Here is a 22,182-nt window from a genome sequence, read left to right on the forward strand (position 1 = left end):
GTCGACGGTAGTAGCAAAAATTCTCACCGGTTCGAGAAAAAAGACCCGCTAGTTCCAACAAACAGTTCCATGTGAAACCTCACGCATCACCCGTTTCCGATCTCTTGGCCCAACTCATCCAATAGAAAAACACTTCATGTTTGAACATGCAGCATCAGCAGCTGCGTGGAGGTAGAGACTAGCGCCTGCTTCAAGTTCACAAAAATATCATTCGGCTTGCTTCAATGCTGCTCTCATCTCATTCGACTTGCTTCAAGTCCACAAAAATATCCTGGCGCCTGCTTACTGGAGCTCGCCGGATGTGCCAAGATATCTGAAATCACTCTTCCTTCACTACATACAGAGTCAAAATAATCCTGGAAGATTTGTAAGCCCTTGTTGTTGGCTTTACAAGACGATGAGAAGATGTTGTTCGGGAAATGGCGCTCTGCTCATCTCCCCTGCTTTTCAGTCATGCAAACCTAATGGATGCTGAGAATAGATAAGGGAGTAGGACGAACGGATCCAACACAGAAATTAACTAAGTTGGGGGTGTAGTGCGGGTTGATTAAAACAAACGGCAGGGGGTATCTGCAAAAAGTACAGAGCTAACTGTCTCCACCACGCTGGCGCTACTTGGCTGCGTGTGAGTGGCCCAGTTCACTTTTACAAGTTTTAGGACTGGACCATCGCATCTAGGATAAGTTCTGCGACCTGTGGTACTACTACCCCTAGCAAAAAATCTCACTGGTCCGAGGAAAAAAATCTGCTAGTTCCAACAAACAATTCCACGTGAAACCTCAGGTGTCACCCGTTTCCGACCTCTCGACCCAACTCATCCAATAGAAAAATATTTCATGTTTGAACATGCAGCATCAACAGATACATGAAGGTAGAGACTAGGCAAATACTGCCCCCCTAAACGTCCACAGGCGCGTCCCAGGATTGCGCCATACGGCTCCACACTTGTCCTCCCGGACAACCACATTCCTCATATTCAAATCATCACATATATGCAAATGCATGCATCTCCACTTTATAGCACAAATTCATCGCCAGTTCAACAATGCAAAAAAGCAAAATAAAGCACAATTCAGCATGTGCCAAAAGAAAATATGACAATTTGACGCACAGCTCAAGAAAAAACACATAAATCTGTATTTGAATGGTGCTAGGCGGCTGCTAGTAGCATGCCGTTCCGTTCACAATTGAACATGCTACAGTTCAACGCTATATCTGTTACGTAGTATTTTTTTTTCTAAAGTTGTGACTTGAATTTAGATCCCAATTTGTGCATGCCATTGCTATACGCTACGCCCCCCTCCTACTCGAGGCCGCCAATCTGAAAACTGTCAGAAACCTCGGCTAGTGGATGAATCTGCAGTTCTGCACGATGGATGCATGCGGCGGGGGCGGTGCAGCCATTGAACGCGCGTAGTACGTACCTGCACCTGCATGCATGCATGGCCCGTGATTCCTGTTGGCCACAAAGGCGCGCACGTCGCAGTTTTTGAACATGGCCCGTACCTCTACGCTCGATTCGGGCGTATCGCTCGCAATCACTGCGACAGCAGTAGACGTACGTCGCAGCATTCATGCGGCACTGTCAAGGACTCTCTACTTAGAGCATCTCCAGCCGCGTCTCCAGAAAGGCCTCCCCAGACGATTTTTTCATACCGGCGCAGAAAAATCGGCCCAGTCACGCCCTCAGGAGCCCGATTTTCGCCGGCCTGGGCTGAAATTAGCGCCGGTAGACCCAGGCCGAACCCGGCGCGCTGGGGGGCGCTCGGGGGCGCCGGGGCGAGCGGTTTTGGCGCGAAAGAGCCGCGGGCCCGCCGCGTCAGCGACCCCGCGCGTCGTCTTCCCCCAACGCCTCGGTTTCCCGCGGGGAATCAATGGCAAGGCTGCCGCCGGTCAGCCTTACCATTGATTCCTCACGGGCGGCGCGTCACGAGCGGCGCGCCGACGCCTCCCCTCCCTCGCACGCGTACACACGGGCGCGGCGCCGCTATATAAGCCGGTGGCCTCCCTCGCCTCTGGCCACACCAGCCCTAGCCCTAGCCGCCGCGCTCTACCTCTCCCGAGAGCCGCCGCCGAGCCCTCCCTCTCCCGAGCGCACTCGCAGCGCCGGCATCGTCATCAACGAGGGCGGCCGGCGCGCCTCCTCGTCGGCTCCTCCGCGCTTCGTCAAGCCCAAGACGGAGCCGGGGCTCGCGCCGGTGAAGACGGAGTCGGGCCTCCCCGCGGTGAAGACGGAGCACGGCAGCGACGTCGAGCTCGACGACGACGCTGCCCTGGAATGGGCGCGCGCGGACTCCCTGAAGATGGCGAGGGAGCGCCAGTGCGCCGCCCTGCGGCGATTCGCGCAGCGCCGCCGGGGCCGCGACGAAGGAGGAGTCGTCGTCATCGAGGACAGCGACGACGACGAAGCGCCGCCGTCACCAGTCCGCGTAGGCGACGCCGGTCAGGGGTCCACCAGGGACGGCCGCGTCAAGGAGGAGAAGCCCGACGACGACGGCGGCGGCGACTACTCCGCGTTCAGCCAGTTTCTTTTTTAATTAGATATATTATGTAATATATGCCGAACTTCGCCGAACTTTGAACTTTGCTATTTTTTTTTTGAACGCACCTGGGAACGGCCCTGGGGCCGGCGGCTGGGGACCAACTCGCTCCCTGGGCCAACGGCTGGTGATGCTCTTACGAGTGAGCAGTAGTCGTCGTACACTATTCACGCACATACTCCATACTCCATTGCTGACGCCTGACGCCACGAACCAAAGCCGATGAAACGGGTACGTACGTACGTACCAGGAGTACGTGCGCGTGTACGTACCCGCGCAGCACTCGAGTTGCGTTGCATTTGCATGTAGTCGCACGTGGGGTGGGGAGGGAGGCGATCGCGCGTGGCAGGCAGGGCGGCAGAGGCCACCACGATCGGCCATCATCCCGAGACGAAACAAAAGCCTCCATACTTCAAAGCAGAAAAGGCAAAGGAAAAACATTCTCACCCATCCATTCCAGCCAGAGCCGGAAAAGAAAAGTTACTACTAGCCCGTACCGCAAGAATACCCACGAGCACGAGGCTTTTGAGGCGGCCAAGCCGGCATGCATGCATGGTCGTATCGCACACTACGTCCGCGCTGCACGCGGCAAAGCGGCGGCCCCACCTGTCATCCTGAGGCCGGAGCGCCGCTTTCCCTCTTTTTTTTTTTTGAAGCTTTCCCTTTTGTTTCTTGGTTCCCGCGTCGCGGTCGCGCAGCTTCCAACAATAAAAGCCGGGCTGGACCGGACCGAACCGGACCTGGCCTCACCGTGGAGTACGTGATGGTGGGAGCAGCACGATCGAATTCGATCCGATCGGATCGGGCCGATCCCACCACCGGCCGGCCGGCCATCCGCACGAGACGAGACGAGAGCTTTGGCGCGCGCGAGCCCCCAAATCGAGCTTTCGCTCTCGTGCGTGCGTGCAGCGGTGCTCCTTTTGATCGATCGGAGCGAAAGCTGCGGCGGCGATCGATCAAGCTTCCGGCTCACGACTCGCGTGACACTGTGCTGTACACGATTCCCCTGCATGCATGCGTGGCTGGTCCCTGTGCGTCTACTCCTGTGGCGTATGGACGTCTTTGTCTGGTCCGTGCATCGGGATCGGTGCCCCGCCGGCCCACCATGCAAGTTCTATCGTCGACGACCGGCGGGATCGGCATGGCTTTCTTTTTCAGTGCACGCTCCTTTTTTTTACCTCTCTGATTCATGAGATTGGGCGCCCGATCGGTAACAGTTAGAATCCGTTGCTGCTTGTTACCGTACGTGTTACTGCCGGACGCACGCGCGGCCCGCGCAAATAATTCATCACTGCTCCTTTTCCAAATGTTCGTTACAAGTTCATTTTCCTCTCGATATGTCTGCTCGGCGTGCGCCGATCTTGACAAGAAGTCGAAAATAGTGTGCGGCGGCTAGTGTAAATGTCAAGCCCTGCATGTGCCGCGCTCACACTCATAGCCCGCACGCTCTCGTCTCGTGGGCCTGCATGCATGCATGTGAACAGTGAGCACGCACGTCCGTCCGTCCGTGTAGACATAAACTACAGTACTGTCCATGTGAAGATTTAAGTCTCTACGGTCCATGCACAGATCTTTGCCTCCACATCTTTTCAAAACTTGCTGCCAACCACGTCCTTAAGCTGGTGTTCCCGCGCGCTGCATGCGTGCAACAAAACGACGCGGGAAAATAATTGCCCATCTAATCACTGTTCACTCGTTAGTACATGCGTGCATTTTGTCAAACTCACAAAAAGTCAGGTTTCTTTTGAGACATTTGACAGCCCCTAGGTCAAGCAGCTTTAGGACACTACAGTGATTTTGATTCATTATCCTTTTCGATCGAGGCTAGTGGATTTCAGGACAGAGCAGGCACATCAGAGTTAGTTGCAAAATCTTGCAGATAAATTAGACAATTGTCTTAGGTGTTCTAGGTTTGTATCTCTATGCATTTCTAGCTTAGATGATGCTACCCACCTCACGCCGCCCCACCACATAACGATAACAAAACTCAAAAGAATGAGCTAGCTAGTATTAGGTTTATGCTAGAGGATCAATATGTTAGCCTTCTACTTTTGAGCAAACATGCATCCTTTCCCCATCAACAAGTTATTAAGCTTGAGTACTGGACAGTACTATCATAGGACTGATTAATTAACGAATAATGCCTGATTAGTGGCTGGAGAAGCTCAAAAGCAAGGGTCAACTCCTGATGTGGGCAAGTAAAACCTCGATCTTTAGTTATTAATTGATCAGGCCATCACCTTTAAGCACTCCTAAAACTCCTACTGCTGCTATGTTCTTAGTTCCAAGTGCCCAAAATTTCTTTTTCTTAATTACCATCTCCTGGCGTACTCCAGTACCTCACATCACATTATTAGAGTCTAGACAAGGCCTAAGCTTCTTTTGAGATATAGTCTACTGGTAAAATACAGTGATAGCTAGCCTTTGTGTAGGGGCCCGAGTTGCTTTCCTCAACAGCTCTCAAGATCTTTGTCCCTCTATGTTCATAGCCTGCTGACAGGCACTGCATATAGCTGCGGGAGTCTGCCCGTTTTGAAAGAGAGACTGAATACTAGATGACGCCGTACGTACGTTTCAGGAGATTAATACTAGAATAAAATGTGTGTGCATGCAGTCACTAGTAGAAAACAGGGCATTGGTTCGGCCCTCGTAATACCATTAATCCCGGTTCGCTCACGAACCGGGACCAAAGGAGGCAATTGTTCCGGTTCGTGAACCCAGGGGCCCGGCCGGGCCACGTGGGCCATAGGTCCCGGTTCGTCTGGACTTTTTGGTCCCGGTTCCACGCACGAACTGAGACCAATGCGCCTCGCCCCTGGCCTATGACCATTAGTCCCGGTTTGTGCCACAAACCGGGACTAAAGGGTTGGTCGTCGTTGCGGTCAGAGTTCAGTCCCACCTCGCCAACCGAAGGGCGCTCACACTGGTTTATAAGCCCGTCCATCTCTGCCTTGTTGAGCTCCTCTCAAAGTGAAAATAGATGCCCTTATACAGGGAATTTGACCTAAATTCAGAGTAATTTCTTTGAAATTCATAGAAATTTGTTATGAATTTAGGTTGAATTCTCTCTATAGGCGCATATATGCTCATTTTTTTATGTTGGGGTTGGCGATCTTTACAGACTTTTTGTGTGTTGAATATGCACCATTCAAAATCAGTCTCTGCTTTGAATGGTTCATTTTGAACACACAAAAAGTCTGAAGTTCAAATAAGTTCAAGAAAATGAAATCCCTTTGTAACTGATGAGTTTTCGTCCGAAACTCTGATACTTCGAAAGAGATTGTCCATTTTGTTCACGAAGTGCATCCAGCTTTTGCCGTAACCCTCTCAACTTTTTAGCACATGCTATGTGGGTGAAATGATGATACCATGCCAACTTTCAACCTTTTCAGAGCTCATTTGTAGGTCTTTTCAATTTCAGGGTCATTTAGCTCAAAACAATCCGTCACTGCATGAAAAATAACAAATGAAGTCAGAAATGGTTGAAAATTGATGATGTGGCTTTGAATGGTGCATTTTGAACACACAAAAAGTCTGGAGTTCAAATAAGTTCAAGAAAATGAAATCCCTTTGTAACAGATGAGTTTTCCTCCGAAACCCTGATACTTCGAAAGAGATTGTCCATTTTGTTCACGAAGTGCATCCAGTTTTTGCCGGGACCCTCTCAACTTTTTAGCACATGCTATGTGGGTGAAATGATGATACCATGCCAACTTTCAACCTTTTCAGAGTTCATTTGTTGGGTTTTTCAATTTCAGGTTCATTTGAAATGCTTTTCAATTTTAGGGTCTTATAGCTCAAAATAATTAGTAAATTCATGAAAAATAACAAATGAAGTCAGAAAGGATTGAAAAATGATGATGTGGCTTTGAATGGTGCATTTTGAACACACAAAAAGTCAGGAGTTCAAATAAGTTTAAAAAAATGAAATCCCTTTGTAACAGACGAGTTTCCGTATGAAATCCTGATACTTTGAAAGAGATTGTCCGTTTTGTACACGAAGTGCATCCAGTTTTTGCGGTAACCCTCTCAACTTTCTTGCACATGCTATGTGGATGAAATGATGATACCATGCCAACTTTCAACCTTTTCAGAGTTCATTTGAAATGCTTTTCAATTTTAGGGTCTTATAGCTCAAAATAATCAGTAAATACATGAAAAATGGTGCATGAAAAATAACAAATAAAATAAATAAGTAATTAAAAACAAAATAATATAAAATTTATTAAAATATATAAGTAGAAACAAAATAAAATAAACTTTAATAAAATTTATGAAACTAAAATTAACAAAGTATTTTCTGTTCAAAACATTATAAGAAACCTCTAGTATTATTGAAACTAAAATTATATAAAATTGATGCAACTGAAATTATTGAAGTATTTTCTGTTCAAAATCATTAAAAGCAAAAATAATTTTCATAAAGAACTTTTTTTGTTAGAAACTTTAATAGCAAAAAGAATTATCATAAAGTAAAATAAATAAGTAATTAGAAACAAAACAAAATAAAATAAATAAGTTTTTTGTTGTAAGTAGAAACAAAACAAAATAAATAAAGCAAAAAAGAAAATAAAAAATAGGCAAAAAATAAAAAATATGCCACCTACTGGGCCACCACGGCATGAATACGACTAGAAACCCATCGATGGGTCAGGATTCAGGCCCGCAGAAGGCCCAGTAAGCCCATCAGGCATAGCAGTGACAATTAGGCCCGTAAGCCTGCAATGGAGAGGAGCTCGAGAGGGGTGCGGCAGTGGGGCTTATAAACCACTGCGCGCCCCTCTCAACTAGCGAGGTGGGACTAAACTTTCGACGCGGGCGCAGCAGCACAAGGCCTTTGGTCCCGGTTGGTGGCACCAACCGAGACTAAAGGTGTGCATTGGTACCGGTTCGTGGCACTAACCGGTACCAATGCCCCCCTTTAGTCCCGGTTGGTGACACCAATCGGGACCAAAGGCCGCTGCTTCCCGCCCTTTGGGCTGCTGAAAAGAGGCCTTTGGTCCCGGTTGGTGGCACCAACCGGGACTAAATGTCGCATTCGTCCCGGTTGCTGTCACGAACCGGGACCAATCCTTCGTCTATATAACTAGCACTTGTGAAAATTTTCATTCAGTTCGTCTTCCCCGCCCCGACGACGCCGCCAGGCTGCCTCTCTGCGCCTCGCCGTCGCCGTCGTCGCCCCTGCCTCCGACGCCGTCCCGCGCCGCCCAGACGCCGTCGCCGCCCCGCGCCCCCTGCCTCCTCGTCGCCCGTCGCCGCGCACCTCACCTCCGCCCCTGCCTCCTCGTCGCCCGTCGCCGCGCACCTCACCTCCGCCCCTGCCTCCTCGTCGCCCGTCGCCGCGCCCCTCCCCGTCGCCGCCCCCTACCCCCTCGTCGCCCGTGGCCGCGCCCCTCACCGTCGCCCCCGTGCCCTGCCTCCTTGTCGATCGCCGCCCCTTAGTGAGCTCATATGAATTTTCCTAATTTAGATGTGTAGTTAATTCAGATGTGTAGTTTAGATGTGTAGTTAATTGAGTTGTTGTAATTTGTTCATAAATGAATATCCAAAAGTTAGAATTTTCTTCTGTTCATAGATTTTTTTGTGATATTATTATTGAATATGCAAATGTTTCTGTGTTCATATATATGCAAAGAATATGTCAATTTTTTCATAGAATTTTTATAATTTTTTTCTGTTGTAATTTTGTTCATAGAATTTTTATCTTGTTCATAGAATTTTTATGATTTTTTTCTGTTGTAATTTTGTTCATAGAATAAGAAGAGAAAGTGTTTAATAGAATTAGTTAGAAAAATAATAGAACTAGTTAAATTAGTTTATTTTTAGTAAGTACTACTTTATTCTATTTATAGTAAGTGCTTAGTAGTTGAACTAGTTGATTTAATAAAACTAGTTTATTTTACTATAAAAGTAGTTTATTTTTAGCAAGAAAATTAATAGAACTAGTTTATTTTTTTAGTTAAAGCAATTATTCCCGCATCGACGTCGACGATGCCAATCCCGCATCCTCGTCGTCGACTCGGCGGAGGAGGCCGGCTTGATCAGAGGGGCCATGTCCGGGACTGGGCTCCGCCGGGCTGGTTTTGGGAGGTGCTACCTTCCGGGGGGCGTAGGTTGGTGAGGAGCCAGCCCGTCATTGACCCGATCCTTGTTTGGTGGCGGTCGCGTGGGCCAGTGATGGTGCCGAGGCTTCCGGACACCGCGGAGGTGCTACGTCACCGTGTTAGCGAGGAGGACGAGCACGTCCGTCGCTACATGGTTGCGTTGGAGTGCAGGTTCGACAATACCTGACAGGTTCTTCAGGGATCTCACTGGAGCTATGATCCTGTGATGGTTCCTTCTCTTTGGGTATCCACCGCCCGCGCCGATACCCGTCTGGCGCTACGGTTCTAGCTGTACTAGCGATGCTATATGTATGATAGTATTCGAGGTGTATTAGTGATAATATTCGACGATGTACGGACGCATGGAGATGATGTAGTTTTGCTTATAATTGAATGCATCCTAATTTGAATACTACTTTATTTTGTGATTTGATTTTGCTTATTGAATGCTCAGATTGGAAAACTACTCCTACTTTGAATGCTAAAATTGGAGAGCACTATGCAAGGCGTATGCATATGATTAGTTGATAGCTTATAGGGTTTTTGTTTTCGCAGAAATCTAGGAGCCCCCCTCCATCATCCCCGCCGTCGTCCCCGTCACCGACCCCCTCCGACCTCGAGGTGAGACCAGCCACGAACCGGTTTTAGAAAGATAATTAAACGATATTTCGGGTTGACTTTAAGTCTATTGAGTCTCCACCATATATGAGAGGACGAAGAATCCCGACTGTTGTCGTGGGGGTAGCTTCTCCTTCGTTCCCGTGTGCTAGACAATTTGGTGTAATGCACTCGGGAACGAAAGGAGGGAGCTACCATCACTGACGGTCGCAAATGTCTGAGAGGAATCAGTGAGGGAGAGTTCCACCATATATATATGAGAGGACGAAGAATCCCGACTGTTGTCGTGGGGGTCGCTTCTCCTTCATTCCCGTGTGCTAGACATTTTGGTGTAATGCACTCGGGGATGAAAGGAGGAGCGACCATCACCAACGGTCGAATGTATACACCACGTGAGCTGAGAGTTTTCAAGAAAAGACTCAGACAAACCGATAGTCAACCCGTGATGAATAATAATGATCTAACTTAGGTTTTTAGTACATATATTTAATTGTAGACGTTTAATATTTGAATTATGAACATAGGAAATGTCGTACTCGGACGACGAAAGTCTCCCGGGGGAGTGCGACTGGTGCCACGACGACCGAGGTCTGTGCGACTGGCCTCACCTGGACGAAGATCGGCGCTTCAGTATTAAGCTGGAGGAGACCTTCGATGTTGAAACGGTACGCAATGACGACAAGTGTTATTTTTTCGTAATTAAGCACGACTTCAACTATTTCAACGTGTACTTTTCATATTTTACAATTCGACTAGCTTATCCCATGCCATGCAAGACGCTACGTCTTGGAGAGGATGGGTTTTGAAGACCATGAAAGTATGGAAACAAAGAAAATTCACCTAAGGACCCATCATGATATAGATTTTGAAGTAAATCTGTGTAATTCTGAGAGCGTAACCCATTTTGGTTGCAAAAATTGGGAAGCATTTTGCAAGATGTATGGTTTTGACGAGGGTATGCTTGTCACCATGGATCTTGGTGATCCTGACATCGAGCAAGACAATATGGACATTTGGGTCCTTGTTGATACGCGTCCAATTTACCGCTATGTGAGTTTCTCAAACATAGTTATTAGCTAATTTATATTGTTCATTTTAAAATAGTTGACAGCTTATTTTCATTGACAGCATATTTTGATTGTTCAAACAATGTGCGAAACATGGTAGACAGAACCTACTACACCGATGGCTCTGAGTTAACTTATAAGGAGAAAACTCATCTGGTCGGATTTTGTACTGATCTTGAGAATTACAATATCTATTGTAAAACTCCTCCGCATTATGGTCAATACGTGCCACTAGTGCACGTGTTGAACTACGGTAACTATTATGGAGATACCCTGGTAAGATGATCATGTGCTAAGAATAATACTGATGATCATGTGCTAAGAATAATTAAGTAGGGTTGGTTCGATGACTATGAGGAGAAAACTCATCTGGTCGGATTTTGTACTGATCTTGAGAATTACAATATCTATTGTAAAACTCCTCCGCATTATGGTCAATACGTGCCACTAGTGCACGTGTTGAACTACGGTAACTATTATGGAGATACCCTGGTAAGATGATCATGTGCTAAGAATAATACTGATGATCATGTGCTAAGAATAATTAAGTAGGGTTGGTTCGATGACTATGAGGATGATGATCGTATGACTTGTTATTAATAACGAGTAGAAGTTGTATGATGATGATTAGTAGGACTTGTTATTATGATGATGCATGATGCGGGCATGAAGAGTTATTATAAATCAGTGGGTGAAATGAACATGGATTGGAATGAAGTGAAGGCAACAAGCATGTGGTGCATGTTGAAAGTAGTACTAATCCAAACTTGATCAAGTTAGGATTAATATTACTTTCGACATGCACCACATGTTGCCTTCACTTTAATCTAAGCCATGTTTAGGCATAGCAGTAGCGTTGGTAAATCAAGCACGGAAATAAGAGATGACAGTTCTCTTTGTTAGCTAGCTTACACACCCTAAATTACCCCCTAAACCCTCCCCCTTTAAAAAAACAAAAACCCCAGCCACTGAAATGCTGACGCGTGGATGCCTTTTGGTCCCGGTTGGTGTCACCAACCGGGACCAAAGGCCCTCCTGCCTGGGGTGGCCGCAGCGGCCACGTGGAGGCCCATCTGTCCCTGTTCGTGTAAGAACCGGGACTAAAGGGCTAGGGCATTAGTAACGACCCTTTAGTCCCGGTTCAACAACCGGGACAAATGGCCCTTACTAACCGGGACAGATGACCCTTTTTTACTAGTGAGTGCAGACCTTTATCTTTTCTAGATGCTTAATTACCAGCCTACAATGATGCTGTGGTCCATAGGCCAATAATAGCCCACACATTGGTTTAGACGAGTCCTACTCCTAATCAACTTCACCGGCCGGAGGTAGGGATCCATGTCATGTGTCCAAGCACATGGTTTTGGGTTTGGATCGATCAACAGCTTTTGTGTGCTCAGTCTGAATTAAGTCTACAGTTCCACACATCGATCGAACGGCGCGTATGTTCGGGTTGCATCATGTGATACAGAATTCCTCATGTTCCAACGAATTCCTACGCAGGTTTTGTGTTGAGAAAGCAGTTTAATTAATCTGCAGCAAGACCGTCAACCAAGTGGCCGAAATGAGATTTGGAGCTATCGCCATCGTCGATCTTTGATCAGTTTGAACGGCCGGGGGTAATCCACCTTCTCAAAAAAAAAAAAAGAACGGCCGGGTCTTTAGCTAAAATGGAACGGTTCATCCTCTGCATCATCATCAGAAAGGTACGCACAGGACACAGCCACTACAATTTGAATGGTTGGCCGAAAACATATCAGCCAGCGTGGATTGTTTTGTACGTCATGCGTGCATCCTGCGTGTAGATCATTGGCTCTACCCGATCGGTGGTCCTCCCATCGCGTCGTAATCTGACTGATTAGGCGCGTACAATTCGTGAGTATCCAAAGATACATGGGCCAGCCGCACACATAATTTAGGTCTAGTAGTCCAAAACGCATTTCGATCCTTTCACATATGCATCTGAAATGATTTCGTCCGCGCCATATCCATCAGTCTACTGGCTACGGTCTTGTCATCCTTTCCGGCCGCACGCAAAGTCCTGCAACTACTAGTCCTAGAGTACTGTATTGGACATATATTTCCTTGTTTGGAGAAAATAACATGTGTTCTGAACTTAATTACAACCAACGCTGCATATGCCCATGCACTGTCTCTGTCAGATGCGCTCTTGAAATGAAAAAGAAAAGAAACAGTGGAGCTCGCATGTGGTAAAGCCCAATACAGTCTCGGTACAGCAAGTTTAAGAAGGAAAAATACTTAGTATAGTTCACGTACTATGGGACGGTATTTTTATTTTATTGCTTAGTGGCAAGTCCAGCACGGCCATGCTCCAAAAGTATGGGAATCAAGCTGATGGAACAAGCAGCAAAACTAAATTAACACTCGTTGAGGTCGGCTCGCAGTTGAGAACATCGCAAGGGAGGCTTTAAACCCTCTTTTTGACTGACGGCACTCACAAGCCGGGGGAAAAAGGGTTAAAGGAACTCGGCCAAAGAGGAAGAAAATAGAAGAATAATGGGGGCACGTACGCGAGCATTTCGCCTTTTCCGCGGTGGAGATTAGCTCATATCAATGGCTGGATAGAAAGTAAGATTTGGCGCATAATTTCATCGGATGATTGCTTGCGGTGACACCACGCATGGGCCATGGAGAGAGTGATCCGCTGGGCGAGGGACCCGGACGGAAGCAGGCATCAGATTTCTTCGCATTCAAGCTGGTGGATCACAACACATCACGTCAATCTCTCTTTTTACCTGGGTCGTAAATTCAGATTTGGAGAGAGCAGTGCCAGCAGTGCCTTTGATCCTCTGCTGATCTCTTTTCTTCCTTAATAATGGCGCCACTGCATTTTGTGCAGATTCTTTCTACCACTACCGAACAGTGGCTCAGTTAATGTGTTGCTCCTGATTTCGAACTCGGCCAGGTTTGATTTTTGGGCCTTTTTGGGAGGGTATGCGTGAGACGGATCTATAGTGCGCGGTACATGGGAATCCCTGTACGTGCACGTCGGTCGTACAGACATAAAGAGAGTGCACGATCGACCCAACATGAGAAGGACGGCGCAATCAATCAATGGCGGCAGGCACACTTTCGAAAACGCTGGCCGTACATCGTCTCAAAGAGAGCAAGAAGAAAAACCCGGGAAACAGGGCCTCGGTCAGGAGTGGCGTACTGATCTTAGTGATCTAGAGCCTGGAGTGGCATAGATCAGGACTAAAAATATGGGTCGACCCGCGCAAAGTGAACCACGAGCAGCTGCTAACCTGATCGATTTTCCTGTAGCCGAAATAATTGACCAACATCCAGTAGGCTCTACCATCATGGCTCTTTGGAGCCGTTGGTGATTTTGTATCGACATGTTTGATAACCGGCCTCGATCAGCCTAGCTCCTAGCACAACACACCTAAGTTTCTTGCTTCTGCAACAATCCATGGACGATGGCCGGCCCGGCCATAATTAGCAAGATTTAGACCGTACGGCGAGCCAGGATTGCGGCCCTGTTTCCCGGATTCGCTGATCCGCGCCCCCAAATTAGTAGGAGTGCGTGACCGGCGAAGCAGACGTGTCATGCTTGGACCGATCGATTTGACTCATCATCTGGGATTACTGCTAGTGTAGTAGTAGTAGTAGTACACTCGCTAGTGTGCTGGAGCTGACGCCTGTGGCGGCCGGCCTCGCGCGCCGGAGAGAGTGAGAGAAAGAAGAAAAAACGGAAGAGGAATGATTCCGTAGGGATATGATGCCGGTAATGATTAGGAGGAGCTCGCATGTTAGCGGGCAGCAGACAAAGCGTGTGCATCCCCGTCAAATCCATCGCTCACCGTCGCCGTCTTCGCCCACCACCGTCGCCGTCCGCCTCCGGCCTTTCAATCCCCTCCTCATTTCTCTTCTTGTACTCCCTCGTCTTTACATGCTGTTGCGTCCTGTTCATGTCACGCTAGCCTCCTAGCAGATCGTACCCGCACTCAGTAGTAGAATACACACGGTGGTGCGCTTGCCGCCGATGACATGGGACCGTACGTCGTCAATATCCAACTCATCCGTGCCAAATATGTATTCGACTAATTTTAAGTACTACTACCTCCGATTTGGTTCGTCCAAAACATTTGCTTCCAACCGGACCGGTGTCAGTGCATTCAAGACTTCGCGAGGAATTCAAGACTTTCTGAAGTAGTAGTTCAAAAGCAGAGGGCAAAGGAGAAATGACACTAGGAACAACATTTTACTGATTCATCTCCTGCGGCTAGAAATTACATCTGATCTGAGTACACTCCACACCCCAAAAACAAAGAAAATCTCAGAGAGAACACCAACGGTTAAAAGAGAGAGCACGTAATAAAACGCTTACTCCACCTCCCATCTCGCTAACTAATTTGCATTTTACAGTCACCGCGCGCGCGATCCGATCGTCCGAGCGACGTCAGACAACTCTGGCGCTCCGGCCGTGCCCGTGCGCGTGCCCAATGCCGCGGTTCAGCACCACCCTCGTCGTCTCGTACACCGGCAGCTCGTCCCGGTACCCCGCGCCCGGCGGCACGGCGGCGGCGGCGAAGTTCTCGAGCTCGAACAGGTCGGAGCTGGCGTCGCTGCTCTCGTCCTCGTCGTCCTCCTCGTCGCTCTCCATCTCCATGCGCCGGAGCAGCATCTGCTCCACCGGCACCCTCCGCCGGTCCGCCCCGGGCACCGTCGCCGGCGCCTCGCGGTCGCTGTCCACGAACCGCACGGTGCGGTTGGCGTGCCCGCGCGTCGACGGCGTCTTGCTCAGGCACGACCGCGAGTAGGACGACGCGGACGAGCACGCGTACTCCGCCGCCGTGCGGGCCGAGGGCGGCGTCTGCGGCGCGCGCTTGCCGGCGAAGATGGTGTTGAGGAAGCCGGCGAGGCGCGCGCCGGGGGAGGCCGGCTTGCGGAGGTCCCTGAGCTTGGCGCGGATGGAGGCCCCCGCCGGCTGCTTCTTGGCCTTCTTCTCCGGCGCGGGCGCGGGCTGCTCGCCGGGCACGGCGGTGCGGATGGGGCGCAGGCGGCGGTGGTTGGACGACTCGGCCTCCGACGAGGAGAAGCCGCCGTAGCTGGAGCACTCGGAGGAGCTGGACGTGGTGGCGTGCGGCCCCGGGGCCGGCGCGCGCGCACGGTAGCTCCCGGCCAGCGACGGCCTGTAGTAGTAGCTGTAGTGCAGGGCCTCCTCCTGCTGCTGCTGCTTCTTCTTGGTCGCCGCCGCGTCCCCGGCGGCGTGGCCCGGCTCGTCCTCCATGGACCTGTATATCGCGTCGAGCAGCGACGACGAAAAGGACGGCTGGTCGGCGTGGCGCCTCGCCCGCGCCGCCATCCCCTTGTCCCCGCGCCTCTCCATTCCACGGACAATGCTCTGTTCTACAGCGGAAAGTGGCGCGAGGCAGAGGAACTCCGTGTACAGTGAGATGGTTCTCCGAAACTGAGCTCGTGGGGCGAAGGGTGGCGGTGGTGAAAAGGAGGAGAAAGGTTGGAGGAAAGAAGGGTGAGGGGGTGAGGGATCGGTGGGAAGATATAGGCGGCCGGCTGGCGGGGGAGGAAGGAAGAAGGGGCGACGGGGGGTGACGTGGCAACGGGCAGTGGAGGAGGCCACTGGGTTCAGACTCAGTTGGTTTCGGGCGTGCGGGTGATGGCGACGGGCCCAGTCCTCGCGCACCCTCTGTCTACCTGTCTCTCAGCCATGCTATGCATGTCACCACCCGGTGGCGTTACCTGTGCTGTGTGCGACCACTGTAGCCAACCACGCACCATAATCATACGCTTTTCATCCAAGAAGGTTACCAGACAGACACCAGTACTGGTCTGGGCCGAGTGAATGTGAATCCGCCCCTTTTGGCACGTCCCAGGTTTTCATTTAGCTCATGATCGAGCCGCGTCGGCCCGTACCCTGCGTAACATGCTCTCTTTAGTTGCCAATCGCACGGCTGGAGCAAAATTTGTGCAGTGCTCCTAACAAAGCGGGCTTCTGAACAAACAAAGAAGCAAACATATGGCGCGAAACGGCATGCGCGCGCCACATCTAGCGGCCTAGCCATGCGTGCTCCGTGTCGCCGACCGAAAACACCTTCCTTCCATAATAACCAAGCAAATAAAGAAACGGAGGCCCCGTGCTGCCGTGCTGGCGCGGGTACGGCGTCTCCGCTGCGAAAAGCGCGCCTCCTGCGGGTGTCGCCACATATATCTGTACGTGGAACCGCGCTTTGCAGCTTAATAATAATCCATATATAGTGATCAACAGCGCGCTGCCTGCACCGTACTACTTACTGAATAAAGAGGGCGTGGCGAGCTGCAAAGCACGAGATTCCCGTCCTTGATTAATCCGGCCAGCCTACGGTAATCAAGGTTTAATTAGCGGGCCGCGGTACACCGGGCCCTGCTGTACCGGGTGTACAGTACAGTGAGCGGTACATGTTTTTGGCTTGTTTATTATTATTATTATCATTATTATTGCTGCTGCCGGGACCATGGGCTCCTAGGGTGGCGGCAGAGCTAGCCGGCCAGCCCGCTCGCTCGGCTGGAAAGGGCGTTCATTACTTCATTTTGATTTTGATTTGATGGTGGCCGGGGAATGTTTTTGGTTGCATGTTTTTTGTTTCTTTCCACTGTCACTCACTGGGGTTGTTTTCACGGTGCACGGTGCGCGCGCGCTCCCTTTTTGTTTGTGTGGCTTTGAGGCGCGGGATCATTGTTTAGATGCGCGAATTGCTGTGCGGGTTGACGGCAACCCCGGACATGTTCACGAGGGCTTGAGTGCGATGGATGGCGGGGGCACGCCGCACGCACAAGGGGCACCGTCAACCACAATAATTAGTATTGTAAGACCTCGACCCGTGTCTTTAATTCCGGGAGATGGCTGCGCGCCACTCAAAGGAAAGGAAACGGGCCTCTCGTCAGTTCAAACCCATGCCCACACCAACACGCACGCATCGAGAACGGTTTTTCCTGTCGAAAGATGGTCGTCGCTACACACCGAGACTTCGTTATCTAAGCTTTTGAAACACGACGCCGGAGTAGGATTTCCACGGCGACTTGGCCAAAATTTCCGTCCTCGATGCCCACCTGCGTCGGTCGACGGTGGGCGACGACGATTGGTGAGACAGGAGAGGGACACAAATGGACTAGACGGGGCGGCTGCCTCCGGCACGGAGCCCTCCGTCCCTTTCCCTTTCAGGCGGAGCTTCCAGCCCTTACTGATGGGACGAGACTTGCCTGCTCCCTTCCCATGCTCTCATCCGTGTTCCCGCATACGTGGCTTGATTTGATTGAAAGAAAATAAGGCCCGGCCCCACCCCCTGAAAATCAGGGGGAAAGATGATTAGATTAGAAAAGAAAAAGGGAAAAGAACAGCCGTAGGATGAAATGGGAGCATGGATGGGAGCATGGAGAAGGAGCAGGCAAGCCGGATCCCTACTGATGCACGTGTGTCGCGCGCAGCACGGAGGGAGGGGCGCCCATGCCATCCGAGTCGGTGCGTGCGCCCGTCCAGACCCCGTGGTCGAGAAGCAGGCAGAGGCAGGGCAGGGTTGGGTGCCGAGAGCAGCGGCTGCCGTTGGGTAACGTGACAGACCCGGGCGCTGATAGGGATGCTGTTCACCCGCTGCCTGCCCGCTTCGATGGCCATCTCGATCTCGATCGATCTCTGGCCGGAAACGATGGGCACGGCTAGCTTAGCTTGGTTGGAGGACGGCCCCCCAGGCGCATTAGGTTGGCTTTCACCTTTGGTGATCGAGTTGATCGATGCCGGCCTTGATGTGCTAGCTGTTGGATTGATCGCCATGGGTGACGGGGTGACTGACAGCCGGTCTGTCGTCTGGCCACACGTAGGGACGGTACGATGTACGTACACACACACACCACTATCGCTCTTTTCTCTTCTTTCTTGGGTGTAAGTGCAGAGATGGGTGCGATTGGACGTGTGGTTGGGTCCGATCCATCCATCGATCGATCGTGCGTACACTAGAGGCGTGGGAGGAAATCCAGCACGCACGCACGCACTTGTTTTTGTAGTATATGTGCGTGCGTAGGGTTACGGGGGTTGGGTTAGGTTTGGTTTGCTAGTGTTGGGAAACCGGGGCCACCAGGGGTGGCGGCGGCGTGCGTATCGCACGGGCTAGCCCCTCCCGTTTCCCCACTTTACGTTAAGTGGGTATTTATCCCTTAACCCTTTACCCCCTATATAAAGCAACGAGGAACCATCATTGTAATCCCTGATCATTGATTAATAAAGCTGATCTCCTTCATATCTCTCCGTGTCATCTACTTTCGCGTGTTCGACTACTTCGACTACTTCGTCTACGACGCTCGCCCTCGCTCCGCAACCTCGGACCGGACTCGTCGGCGGAGTTGCGCAACATGTTATCAGCACGCTTCGCTCCATCAACTCTCCGTCAAGCCTGCATCACGCAGGCTTTCGTCGATCCCGCGGAGGTATAAGATCCGATCCCCACTTTTGCAAAAATGGATTCCTCTCGTTACTACGATTCCGTTTTTGCGATTAGATTATTTTTCGGATAAATCTACCTATGGTGTGGATTTCTCTCCCAAAAACCGAGCGGACGAATACGTCGCCGACCAATGTCGATGTTTTTGGATCATGAGAGACTTGTTGACTACACTATACGGGAGTCGGTACAGATCGTGAGCCAGATGATCACGGTACCGCCGCAACGCACTCGCTGTGCCACGCGCCGTCGATGTTCCCGATGAACACGACGATGTTTTTGAGATCCCGTCGCCGACGTCCAGATGACGCCGTCCAAAGCAGCTGGCCGTACCCGTGCCCGATGCACGCTCGTGCCGCCGCGTGCCCTGCTGGCCCCGGCTCCGCTAGTCGCCGCCCGGCTGCTGGCCGACGCCACGTGCGCGCGTGGTAGTCGCGCCCGGCGTGCGTGCTGGCCTGGCGCTGGTCGCCGCCCGGCTGCTGGCCGCCCCGCGTACGCGCGAGGTAGCCACGCCCGGCGGGCTGGCTGGCTTGGCATTTGACGCCGCCGCCGCGCCATGGCCGCGCCCTGGCCGCGCGCCCCGCTGGCCGCGCCGTGGCCGCGCCACGCCGCCCCGCCCCGTCGACCGCACCGTGCGCGCCGCCGCGCCGTGCCGCATCGTGCGTGCGGACGGGCCTGTCGAGGCCGCCGCCGCTCGGGCACTAGGGTTGGAAACCCTAGCGACCCCAGAGCTGGCAAGCGGGCCGGCCCAGCGGGCTGTGCGCAATGGGCCTCCCCTTTCCCTCCATAAAAAAGGAGGAGGGCGGTGGGGCTGGCTACACGGGCCGACGGCCCATTTTTCGGCCTGCAGACAAACTAGGGCCAGGCCAGAGAGCGCGCGCGCGGTTATTTATGTTTTAGCCCCCGCAGTACAGTAAATTTATGCGACTATATTCCTGCTGTAATATTTTGCGTATAACCCCCTGAAACTGTCTGTTTTCGCTGAAAACGCGTATTTGGGCTTTAAAATGCCTCGAGAATTCAATTTTTGGGCTAGTTTTCACATACTAGATGCGCTTAACATGCTATCTTTTGTAACATGATATTATTGTATGATTTTACTGCTGTAGATTAATTGTTTAGCACTCTTAATCATTTAGTAAGTCATATAATAGCATGTTTTAAATATTGGAACGTCATTTTATTGAATAAGTTTATCAACATCTCTTTGTGCAAAAGATTACCTGCTGTAATCTCATGATTTTTGCATAAATCGCAGATGGCCGGAATTGTCAACAAGGAGTTTCCTGAGTTGGCCCAGACAGGGCTGAACTACCTGTCATGGTCCTCGGACTGCGAGATCTTTTTCCAGGGCAAAACCCTCCCGAGGGCGATCGGTAAGGGGGCCCAGCTGGCCGTCACTGATCCCAAGTTCGAAACTGAGAATGCGCAGGCTCTGCACTTTCTCCGTCATCACCTGTCACCTACTTTGAAAGATGAGTATATGGCTGAGCGCAGTGCTTCTAGCCTTTGGACCGCTCTTAAGCAGCGGTTTGAGCGACTGAAGTACACTGTGAAGCCACGTGCAGAGGCAGAGTGGATCCGTCTGAGGTTTGCGGACTTCAAGACGGTTGGGGAGTACAATTCGGCTCTCCACCGGATTTGTACGACTCTTCGGTTGTGTGGTACTGAGATTACCGACTCCTAGAAGATTGAGAAAACCCTATCCACTTTCCACCCCGACGCGGTCCAGTCCTCACGGAACTACCGCCAGGGGAACTACACGAGGTATTCAGAGTTGATTGACGTCCTCCAGGTGGCGGAGGCGCAGGACGAGGTTCTCAAAAAGAACTTTCTCGCGCAACCACTTGGGGTGAGTTCTCGCCAGGAGGTGAACGCTCTCAAAGTCCGCAAGCCTCAACAGAAGAAGAGGGGCCGAAAGGGCAAGAAGAAGGGCCCTCACCCCCCGCCCCGGCTAAGCAGAACAAGCCGGGCAAGGGAGGGCAAAGGCCTCAGGACTGCTTCCGTTGTGGCTCGGTGGAGCATTTCTCCCGCCAGTGCCGCGCACCACAGGAGGTCGTTGATGCATATAAGGCTCGGAAGGCGCGTGAGACGCACCTCGCCTTGGTTCAGGAGGGAGCACCACCGACGCCCATGGCGGCACCCGTGATGATCGCTACTGCCCCTGCTGTGCCCATAGAGGCGACCCCCGTGGTGCCCATCGCGGCAGCTTTGGCGGTCTCTACCGACGCCCACGTCGCCATGGAGGTTGACCACATGGCCGCCTCGGCGGCGCCGCCACTAGACATTGATGCTGCCTCCAAGATGATTTCTAAGTAGGATCAGCTCACTAGTATGGAGATTGCGGCGGAAGTGAATGGCTTCTTCACCGAGTCCACTTAGCATACCTCTTTGGTTATCATGATTCCGTGATTTGATACAATAAAATTGAATAAATTCGATTTGGTTGTAAGCTCTATGAGAGCATAAACTTATTCTTTACTTTGGCGATTGGATGACATTTATTCATTTATTCCATTATTTATACATGATAGCATGTTATGTTCTGAGATGTGTGCATTTATTTTTAATGTATTTTCTTCCTCATTACATTAATTAGATGTCATATTTTAGAACGCGTGTGGCGCCCGAATGGAGGAAACGTGCCTTGCCGATAGCGCCACCACTCATACCATTTTACGAGAAACTAATTACTTTGAGTCCATTAAAAAATCTCCGGGAAGTATTATGACAATCGCCGGCTGCGGATCTCACATAGTTGGCTCCGGACGAGCCACTATTATACTCCCCATGGGAACAACTTTGATCATTAATGATGCGTTGTTGTACCCGGAGTCGACTCGTACTCTTTTGAGCTTTAGAGACATCTGCGCTAATGGTTTCCATGCTGAGACCGATGATGAAAACGGCAAGGAGTGCCTACTCATCACAAAGCGGGATGCAGGTGGTAAACATGTTATCGAAAGGCTTCCTTCGTTTGACACAGGGCTATACTACACTAAGATAGTAGCACCGCCCGTGTACACTACCCTCAAGACCGTTTTTAGAAGCTCTGAACTCTTCTGCCTCTGGCACGATAGGTTAGGCCACCCCGGACTTAGGATGATGAGAAATATAATTAACAACTCACATGGCCATAATGTTAACGTGAAGAACTTCCCGAATCCCGATGATTTCGTGTGCTCCGCATGCGCTAAGGGGAAGTTAGTCATTAGGCCATCGCCCCTCAAGGTGAGGGATGAAATCCCCGCGTTCTTGGAAAGTATCCAAGGGGACATATGCGGTCCAATTCAGCCCCTCACGGGGCCGTTTCGGTACTTCATGGTGCTCATTGATGCTTCCTCTAAATGGTCCAATGTTTGCCTGCTGTCAACAAGGAACCATGCCTTTGCAAAATTGA

At 50.8% G+C, this 22,182-nt stretch overlaps 2 protein-coding genes across 2 annotated transcripts; one reads left to right on the forward strand and one right to left on the reverse strand.

Moving 5' to 3' along the window:
• Positions 1-14,535: 14,535 nt before the first annotated feature.
• On the reverse strand, positions 14,536-15,841 carry LOC109768021 (protein BIG GRAIN 1). Its single transcript, XM_020326752.2, has one exon. It carries the CDS (start codon positions 15,680-15,682, stop codon positions 14,753-14,755), a length of 930 nt encoding a protein of 309 aa, XP_020182341.1. The 5' UTR covers positions 15,683-15,841; the 3' UTR covers positions 14,536-14,752.
• Positions 15,842-20,040: 4,199 nt separating this feature from the next.
• Positions 20,041-21,101, forward strand: LOC123493721 (uncharacterized). Its single transcript, XM_045227723.1, has 3 exons — positions 20,041-20,391; positions 20,473-20,634; positions 20,820-21,101. The coding sequence occupies exons 1-3, from the start codon at positions 20,041-20,043 to the stop codon at positions 21,099-21,101; spliced, it is 795 nt and encodes a 264-aa protein (XP_045083658.1).
• The last annotated feature ends 1,081 nt before the right edge of the window (positions 21,102-22,182 follow it).

This window comes from Aegilops tauschii, chromosome 4 (assembly GCF_002575655.3).
Source record: "Aegilops tauschii subsp. strangulata cultivar AL8/78 chromosome 4, Aet v6.0, whole genome shotgun sequence".
NCBI lineage: Eukaryota > Viridiplantae > Streptophyta > Magnoliopsida > Poales > Poaceae > Aegilops > Aegilops tauschii.